At 31.2% G+C, this 10,263-nt stretch overlaps 1 protein-coding gene across 1 annotated transcript in view; it reads right to left on the reverse strand.

Annotated features, from left to right (window-relative positions):
• The window catches only part of LOC126745927 (NAD(P) transhydrogenase, mitochondrial-like), a 34,273-nt gene extending 27,497 nt beyond the window's left edge, over positions 1-6,776 (reverse strand). Inside the window, exons 1-4 of the mRNA XM_050453992.1 lie at positions 6,582-6,776; positions 832-1,069; positions 387-541; positions 270-325 (exon numbers count right to left, since the gene is read on the reverse strand). Coding sequence (XP_050309949.1) covers positions 270-325; positions 387-541; positions 832-1,034 — 414 coding nt within the window. The 5' untranslated portion in view covers positions 1,035-1,069; positions 6,582-6,776. The remainder of the gene's footprint in view (positions 1-269; positions 326-386; positions 542-831; positions 1,070-6,581) is intronic.
• Positions 6,777-10,263: the final 3,487 nt, after the last annotated feature.

Raw genomic sequence — 10,263 nt, forward strand, 5'->3', positions numbered from 1 at the left:
GACTTGTCAACGAGGACGTTGACAGAACTGAGGGTGGAGGAGACATATCCTCAAACCACAATTAATTGTTTATATTACATTATAAAATGCTTAGCTTAGGACTATTTTTATATTTAAGAAATCGCTTGTAATTTATCGTTAGCATTAATATTGTGTCAAAGCCTCGGCTAATACCGTTGCTGTTCATATTTCTGTTCACCTAGTTTTAAGGCCCTTTTGTATCAATAAATGTTTTTTAAAAGTCCGTTCGTCGATATCTGAATTTAACTCGCGTTAAACTTAGGAACTTCCGTGTTTAGAGGTTGTCTTACTTTTAAAATAATATCTGGAAAAAATAGTGGATTTACTTACTATAAGACAGTACGATATATGCATAATGTACTTACCTGAATCAAATACTTTTTTGGTGTCAACGAGCTTCGCACCGGCTTGTTCGTAGTCTTCGTTTCTAAATTTGGCTAATACCCCTGCACTCTCTTCTATGTGAACATTGAAGCCTTTTTTCGTTAAGGTCTGGGTTACCAAAGGAGTAATTGCCACCCTGGAATATAAAGAATAAAAGATTTAAAGTTCTGATGGTCGAGGAGTGAATGAACACAATAGATTATCAAATTTTTGAAGTAGTAACGAAGCAGTCTGATTCACCCCAAACAATAACAAAACTATCATCAATGGAAAGATATTCTCGTTTGGCAGCGCCGTAACAGTCGAGCTAACTCCCTAGCGCTGTTGCCAGATGGTGCCCGAAGAAGCAGATTTACTACATGTGATAAAACAGTCTTGAGACATAACTTTATACAAAAAATATAATTCCATATTCAATGATATTACCTTTTCTCATTTTTCCATATCTCTTTTGGAACTCCGATACTGAGTTTATTATAAGGTATCCCTTTTACCTCGGCATCTTTCCTTGCAGGTTGGCTTTTTGAAAACTGCCTCTTGCCGAATTTCTCCCAAAATACCGCGTTTTTAAGCCTCAATTGAAGAAACTGCTTATTACTGACGCATACTCTGGTTATACCTCTTGCCATGGTTCAAATACTGGAACTTTTATTTCATATTCTTTCTGGTGAAAAAAAAATATGAATGAGATAACGGCCTATAGTGGAGATAATAAGAGCAGTGTCACATTATTTATCAGAAAATGTTATTTTTGTTTCGCAATTGTTAGTGATGACACTATTTGAATAAACGTACACAATCTTATGTTTTCTTCGCAGAGAATGCGTATACCAGCGTTGAATATCATCGAAATGCCATTGACATTGAACCGAGTTTATACACCTCTGAAATATTTATTGCAGAAAATTCGAGGTCAACATATGCATTCGGTATTATTTATTATTTATAGCACAAAATAAATGTAATGTTCGTTTTTATCCGGTCAGGTATCACATAAAAATGGTGATAGATCATTACATTAATTAACATAATCATTTTCAGAATAAAATGCTAATATATAGGTGATTTTAAGTAGAAAAGTACACGCGTTGTTCTATAAACTCACTCATCTTTTTAACAGGATTTGATTTAGATCTTCCCAACTTCAAAACAAAAATACATTTATATTTTTGGACTCCATTATTTATTTTTTTGTTTTGATTTGTTATTAGGGGTTTTTCAATTTATAATCTTTAGCAAATATAACTGACAGCAAAAAAATAAAGTGATACGTACGTTTTATTTTTAATTCGCCTTCTAGATTGTTTTTTTTCTTACGTAACTGTTACATTTCATATTTTTTTAACGAGTGCTTACGTGCAAATTTGGAATAAGATGCCAGATAAGAGAACAATGCATATATGTTTACTTTTTTACTTATGTCAATTCAAATGTAATACGTTTTATAAATGTGGAAGATTATAATTTGTTATGCTATAAAATTCAGTATATAACGCGTTTTTTATTAAGCGTTAAGCCCCTGAGTACGAAACTGGGTGAAATGGCAATTTTGTGAGTTTTCCGCATTTCGCTCTTCAATTACATCCTAAATAAAGTTACTTTTCTTATTTAATTATGTTCACTAGAAACGATGGATATCATTTCATAGCGATCGTGTATGATTAGTGAATCTAGGAAGACGAGAAATGCCAAAAAATGGGTATAAAGTCCACTTTTTGGGGTTCTACCGCATTTCACGTCTAAATTACATCTTGGATCGCCTTGAAAAGTTACTTTTCTTATGTAATTATGTTCACCAAAGACGATTAATATCATTTCATAGCGATCGTGCATGATGTGTGAGTCTAGGAAGAAGAAAAATGCCAAAAAGTGATTATAAAGTCCACTTTTTGAGTTTCTACCGCATTTCACGTCTAAATTACATCTTGGATCGTCTTGAAAAATCACTTTTCTTATGTAATTATGTTCACCAGAGACGATGAATATGATTTCACAGTGATCGTGCATGATTTGTGAGTCTAGGAAGAAGAGAAATGCCAAAAAGTGGGTATAAAGTCCACTTTATGGGTTTCTACCGCATTTCACGTCTAAATTACATCTTGGATCGCCTTAAAAAATCACTTTTCCTATGTAATTATGTCCACCAGAGACGACGAATAACATTTCATAGCGATCGTGCATGATTTGTGAGTCTAGGAAGAAGAGAAATGTCAAAAAGTGGGTATAAAGTCCACTTTATGGGTTTCTACCGCATTTCACGTCTAAATTACATCCTAGATCGCCTTGAAAAGTTACTTTTCTTATGGAAATATGTCCACCAGAGACGATAAATATCATTTCATAGTGATCGTGCATGATTTGTGAGTCTAGGAAGAAGAGAAATGCCAAAATGTGGGTATAAAGTCCACTTTTTGGGGTTCTACCGCATTTCACGTTTAAATTACATCTTGGATCGCCTTGAAAAGTTACTTTTCTTATGTAATTATGTTCACCAGAGACGATGAATATCATTTAATAGCGATCGTGCATGATTTGTGAGTCTAGGAAGACGAGAAATGCCAAAAAGTGGGTATAAAGTCCACTTTTTGGGTTTCTACCGCATTTCACGTCTAAATTACATCCTAGATCGCCTTGAAAAGTTACTTTTCTTATGAAGATATGTCCACCAGAGACGATAAATATCATTTCATAGTGATCGTGCATGATTTGTGAATCTAGGAAGAAGAGAAATGCCAAAAAGTGGGTATAAAGTCCACTTTATGGGTTTCTACCGCATTTCACGTCTAAATTACATCTTGGATCGCCTTGAAAAATTACTTTTCTTATATAATTATGTCCACCAAAGACAATGAATGTTATTTCATAGCGATCGTGCATGATTTGTGAGTCTAGGAAGAAGAGAAATGCCAAAATGTGGGTATAAAGTCCACTTTTTGGGGTTCTACCGCATTTCACGTCTAAATTACATCTTGGATCGCCTTGAAAAATTACTTTTCTTATATAATTATGTCCACCAAAGACAATGAATGTTATTTCATAGCGATCGTGCATGATTTGTGAGTCTAGGAAGAAGAAAAATGCCAAAAAGTGGGTATAAAGTCCATTTTTTGGGTTTCTACCACATTTCACGTTTTAGTTACATTCTAGATCGCCTTGAAAAGTTACTTTTCTTATGTAGTTATGTCGACCAAAGACGATGAACATCATTTAACAGCGATCGTTCACGATTTATAGATGTGAGACCAGAAAAGTAGTCTTAAAAGAGCATTGGCAATTTATGTTTTTAAAAGTCCTACTCCATCGCAGATATCAATGCTCACTAGCCAATTCTAGGTATATAAACATAAAAAGAAAATTACTACTAAGCTAAAAATAAATAAATAACTTATTGGAATCAGTAGTTTAAACAAATAATACAATTCTCAGGCAAATATTTTCTAACACTTCAATTTTTTATTACACGGTTACATAATTTAAAAAAATCGCGAACGATAAGTGCAATTCAATATTGGTAGATAAATATTTTTGACCTTGAGCTTTTTTGCCGAGAACCGCTAAGTATTAATAAATAAAAATAAATTTGTTGCCATGATGTTATCAAAAATCATAAGTACTTAATGGTATAATTACTTAATTCTTTTTAGATGCATAAGGTGGATATTAATTTTTACTAATATATATCAGAATATTAACATTTATCATTCAATTAATAAAAATGTTTACCATTGAACCTGAAAGAATTTCTACTGCTGAACTACATAATTCATTTTCAATGTACGTACTAACAGAGCTGTACACTGCACCAAACAAAATATCTACTATTCTCTCTATAGCCTTAATAAATCAACCTTTATTATGTATCCGTACTAAATCTATATTTACTTTCGCAAAAAAAAATAAATAAATAAAATTAAAATAATGCGCCATGGCGCCCATAACGTTTATGTATTTATCTTGACCTAGATTAAGCTTTCCCCACATAAGTATATAGTTGAGTTTTATTTTTAGTATTTATATATATACCGGATCCATTTCAACGGCTAAGTCGAGATAAAATTAAGTATATCTGGGCTATTTAGCTAAACGTTATAAGCAGAATGCACGCTATCAATTAAGGATTTATGACTTAACTTGTGTGACTGGGAGATCAAAAATTGAGTTATTTATTGCTCGTAAAAATAGAACCTTTTTACCGGTCGTTAAAAACATTTTATGTGATAAACAAATTGCAGTTAATATTTTTATTTGTATGTAAGTTTTCATAGGTTTAAAATGAATCCTTTGAAATCCCTATATAAAAATAATGGGAGGTCATTTCAATGCCATAAGACAAGACGGTATCACCAGCAAATGCTGTAGATAAAATAACATATACAAGACACTAACAGGGGCCGACAAAACCCTTATAGTTAGATTTAGTGTTCTGGAAGCTAACACTAAGGTCTACTCTTAAAGTGTGATTGAAAGCACTGCATAAATTTTCTTATTTATTCTGTAACAGGTCAAATATTTCAGTGAATTTTACTTTGTAACTTCTTTGAATATTATTACTTATAGGTGGTAAAAGGGCCCAAAAGGACTTTGCTACCTGAGGAAGGTTTCATGGGCATTGCAAATCTTTCCTGTTGTTGTGGCACTTTGTTATGTAGGTTCTTTATTTATATTATCAGTGACTATTTTAGCACTTTCTTTTGCACCTTAATTTTTTCAAACTCATATCACTGATGTTATTAGAGTTTTCTCATAAATATTCATTATGATATTAAGGAATTAGGTTCATTCATTTCTTTGTTTTTTTTACACGGGTCAAAAATCATACAGTACTCCTAAAACTCTTAAAGCATTTTATTGATCTGTGTTGGGACATATCCAACAGCTTTAAAAGAAACTGTAATAATGTCCCTTTATTCAAAGAAGCATGCAGAGAGCAAATGATCAACTATAGGCCAATATGTTTAACTAGCAACATAAGCAAACTTTTTGAAAAATGTATAGAGTCAATAAATTTCTTGAACAGCCTAGTATTGGATCTAAATAAGACAATAAGTTTGCATTTAACGAGACTACTAGCATGGAGGAGGCATTGTGTGGGGGTAACTAACTGAAAAGGTTTTAATCAGGATTGAAAAACTATAGGGATATTCTGGGACCTATAAAAGGCTTTTGATACTATGTTGTAAAATTGTAAAAGTGTTCTAAAACCCGTGTGTGTTGCAATAATAAGTAGGATATTTCAAAGCAAGAATGTGTTCTAGTATAATCTTCTTTTTAATGAATCTGAATTTCTTGCTGTAGAACAGTTATTTTTCAAATCTATTAATGCTTTCAAATGTAACATCCAACACAAGTTTGGCACTAGAAATGTTACTAATAAAAATCTAATTTTACCACAGGTGGAACCAACAATTTTATTATGACATAAATGTTTTTTGGTTCCTATAAGCTTTCCAATAGGTTCCCTCTAATGTTTAAATTACAACCATTTATAATAATAAAAATACTAATAAATAAATGGATTGTAAATACAACAAAACGTAACAGGTGTAGTTTTTCCCTTTTTATATTTTTTGTTGAATTTTTGTGCCCTGTTATTGCTTTTATTACAAAATATGTGGGTATTCTCAGATTTAAATTTTATTTGTCAGTACTTAGCAGGTCATCTAGCTATAAGGTGATTTTAACTAATTTTTAATATTTGATTTTGTTTTAATGTAAGGTTTTATTGTAGTTACGTGTGTTTTTCTGTTTATTGTAGGTCTGATGATGCTTTATTAGCGAAACATGTTACCTGATTAATTAAAAAGATATTTTGAGACTGAGACTTAGAGTTACGTAGGTCTCTTTGAGATAATGGACGAGTTCTTTCAATTACATACTTGGGTTTTGAAAATTTTTCATTTCATTTGATATAAGAGTTCACATTACTTCACATTCACAAAAAAGTGTAGATATTAAAGTATTTTATGCATCTTTTGGTTTATATTCTTAAGGTACTTCTGTTGTGCTTTCTATATTTTCTGTTTTTTTTTAAGTATGGATAATTAATTATAATAATAATATTATAAGTAATTGACTGCCTGGGCGTTAACAATAAAATTCCCCTGATAGTGTAGCTAAGTATAAGTAAACTTCTTTAATATATAGACTAACTAATTGTGATACCTAATTACACTTACCAAAATCTCTAGGTATAATTTAAACCACTATATGTACTCGATTTTTGAATCAGTTTCAAAACGAAACAAAAGCTAAAAAATAAATTTAGAAAAAAAAAATCGAAAAACTTGAAGTTCCCAGACGGGTTCGGCGAAAGTGCATCAACCGACCGAAAATAAGAGACACTGAACTTCGCTACGCCGCCGGCCCGGGGTACAGAGACAGGATACACTGAAACGATTTTATTTGCCCCCCATGCCTTCGTCACGTTTACATGCCGCTTATGGACCGTCGAGACCGCCGAGGATCCTTCGAAGAAGCCCTTTAAGGGTATGAGAAACTATAGAATAGACCGCAGACGGATGTAAAATAATTAGTTAGTCTTGCCTATTGATTTTTGGTACTCAGCATTACACCCCTATAAGAAACTTTGTTGGTTTTTCTATATTAGCTTTATGTAGTGGAAATCTATAAGGGCCCAGTATTCAGCAGCAACGAAGAATTAAAAATAAAGTGAAACGAAAATATGGGGCAATACAAGGCGTACATTTCTTAAGTCTCCTGTCATATATTCCTAAAAATGCTTCAACCAGACGGTGATTTAAGTTTCTGGAAACAATATCGCTATGCAATCAGTATGGCACCCTCAAGTCTGCTGCACTCCTATCGAGACAAAAATAATAAATTTTAAACGACCTCATAGCGAAAGGTCATTTGGGCTAAGATCGCAGGACCTTGCTGATTCACTGACTATAGGATCCTTATCCTTATTGAGTTCTAGAAATGTTAATGGAATGATTATTAAATTATATTAAAAAAAACAATCTAATCATGTATTTTGAACATTTATTTATTTTCACTATGTACAAAAATACAAGCAACAACCTTTGAATCGGACTTTTTCGAAAAAACTAGGTGTTCAAATTCTAAATCTCAAAAGAGGTCAAAAGTTTATCTCTTTTCTAGTTCTCGTACGTTTATAGAGTGCCTGCACGACGAAAGGAATAAATTGGGTTTGAAATTTATGCTCTGGAAAAGTCGATTGTCACTTGGGTGTTTTTTCTGTATATATGTTAAGTAATACATACATCTCGTTGTTTATTAAATATATACTATGTCGCATCTGGTGCAGTCGAATTTGTCAAGAACCGGATTGTCGTTCTAAAAACCCAATGCAATCATTAACTATTCCTGTAATGTTTCTTTATAAATATTCATGGAATCTATGTAACTGAATAGACCAGTAAAATTCAGCTGAAGTCATTTTATTGGTGTTGCTGAGTTAGATAAATGAAAAAAAGTAGTAAAACCTTGAGTTAGTAACAGTTGTGTCAACTCAGGTCCAAAAGCTATAGCATTAAGTAATTAAGTAACTTATAAAGGTATCAACTAATTTTCTTCGATTCTCATATAGAGTACTTTTCATTTAATCCTGCTACAGGCATGTTTCTTAGATAATACCCAATTTCCTTATTTTGTACAATTTATATTTGAAGCGCGAAGAAAATGTGTCCAGTTTCATTTACTTTGCATATATGATTTATGTTATATAAGGAAATTAAACCCTTGGGGTATACCTGAGGTGGGCTCTGATGAATGTCCCTCGATTGAAACTTCATTCACTATGGATGAGAGAAGTATGACTTCATTAATTGTAAAAAATTTGAAAACCGTAATAAATGCCTCTTTGAAGTCAGAAATATTCTAAGTTTTTTTTTTCTGGAAACAAATTCACAATTCGATTGTTTATAGGAACTTAAATTAATGCATATAGTTCAAGTGAAGAAGTGCATTCAGCGTTGCTCAACATCCATTTTAATAAAAGAAAATTTTTTAGTTTTTTTACGAATGTCCTAAAAATTCTTTTATTTTTTAGTATATTAGGTAACTCATTATTTATGCCATCGAAGCACAGTTTTGGTAAAAGTTAAATTGAGCTCTGGTATTGTAGCTGTGAATTCCATTTTATTCGGTTGTTAAGGATTTTATGTGTATATTAATTTACATTATTCAAGAAACAAATTTCATTCTAGCTTAAGAACTCATAAAACATTATGCAATGTATGAGTAATTCTATCGTAGTTAAACATTATTTTGTATTATTTAAACATTCCTGGTGCCTTTTCTAAATGAACGTTATCTATTATAATATCTATGCTGCCTACATGTTTATTTTATGCTTGAACAGCATCAATTTGTTTTTTTCCATATTTATATATATTTTATTAAAAATTAATTACCTTCTTTTCTACCAGATCTTCTAAAATCCCAACTAACTACATCAAAAGCCTTTTTAAATCATTGTTTGGTAGTTTTTCATTTGATCTTTTTTACCAGATTTAAAAATTAGAGGGACTTTATTTACTAAAACGTAAAAACGTTATTTAATAAATCTCAAATAATACCTGTAACGTAATCTTCTAAATTAATTAAATCTAATAATGTTAGTTTATTGTCACTTGGAGGAGAGTTACGTTTTAATCCTAATCAAATTTCACAGACCTCGTTTGGTTCAATATATATCAATGTTCAATCATGTTCAATGTATATCAGTGTTGCTACAAATAATTTCATCAAAACTTAAGTCATCCTTGAATGTCACTGTTTAACTCTTAAACAATATTTTTTACCAACCTGTGAAAAATGTATTAGTTTTTACTTTAATAGTTTTTCTGTTTACAGTTAAAAATTTATTATTAGAAAAATTGTTGATAAATTTACGTTGCTTTTTTTGATCTGTACCAGTACGATCCCATACTTTACAAAAAGAAATATTTTCTTAATGTCTTAATTTTATTTTTCTTTCTTCGAAACTCATTTTACAAACAAATTTCTTTTATAAGTACCATCTTCATCATTTGAACCCTTTCGCCATTAATCCAGGTATTATTTTCTTTTATTTTTACTGCTTTTATATTTGGTGATACCTGGATTAGTTCACTTAACTCCCGGAACAATAATATACTAGATTATTTTGGCTACATTTATACAGCTATCCATTTAATTTTATTATCAACTCTTGGTTTACCTACATATCTTACCATTATGCTATATTTTAAATGAAAGGCAACTATGATTGGAAAGAGAGTTGTAATAAATAGGTCACTAACGTTGAACCTAGATCTAATAAATTATGCTTTGATTATTTCTGTTTATGTTGTTGCATTTTCATTTTATAGTGTTATTGGGGCGAATTCTTTAAATAATCATATAGGGTAATACTTAATTCTCTTATAGAGGCCTCTTGAGGTGAATTCACTGGTATAACTTTTGACCTATCATCTTTTATTAACAAAGTAGTTCATCCATGGGCACTTATAATCACGATCTTTTTTAAATGCCCTAACACTTGTAAACAGTTTAACATTTATTAGACCATTATTTCCTATTGGTACATCCAGTTTTTCTCCTTCAGGAGCATATTTTCATGTACTAACATTGTTGTCCAATTCGTTTTGTTCCTTTATGCTTAATATTCTTTTTATACTTGCAAATTCGGCTTCCCTTGAGAGTAAAGTTACTTAATAGTTGACTAGTGAATGTTTTCTTAATACACCCTCAATAAATAGCCAAAAAAATAATTTTGTTGTTCAATTTAAGCGTCTTAGATATAATAACCCTTAAAATGACAATTCCTCGACTAAAAAGTCAAAACATGCAATCGTGCATCTTATTCACAATAACAATAAATCGGAAAGCGAA

The sequence above is a fragment of the Anthonomus grandis genome, chromosome 16, assembly GCF_022605725.1.
Source record: "Anthonomus grandis grandis chromosome 16, icAntGran1.3, whole genome shotgun sequence".
Classification (NCBI taxonomy): domain Eukaryota; kingdom Metazoa; phylum Arthropoda; class Insecta; order Coleoptera; family Curculionidae; genus Anthonomus; species Anthonomus grandis.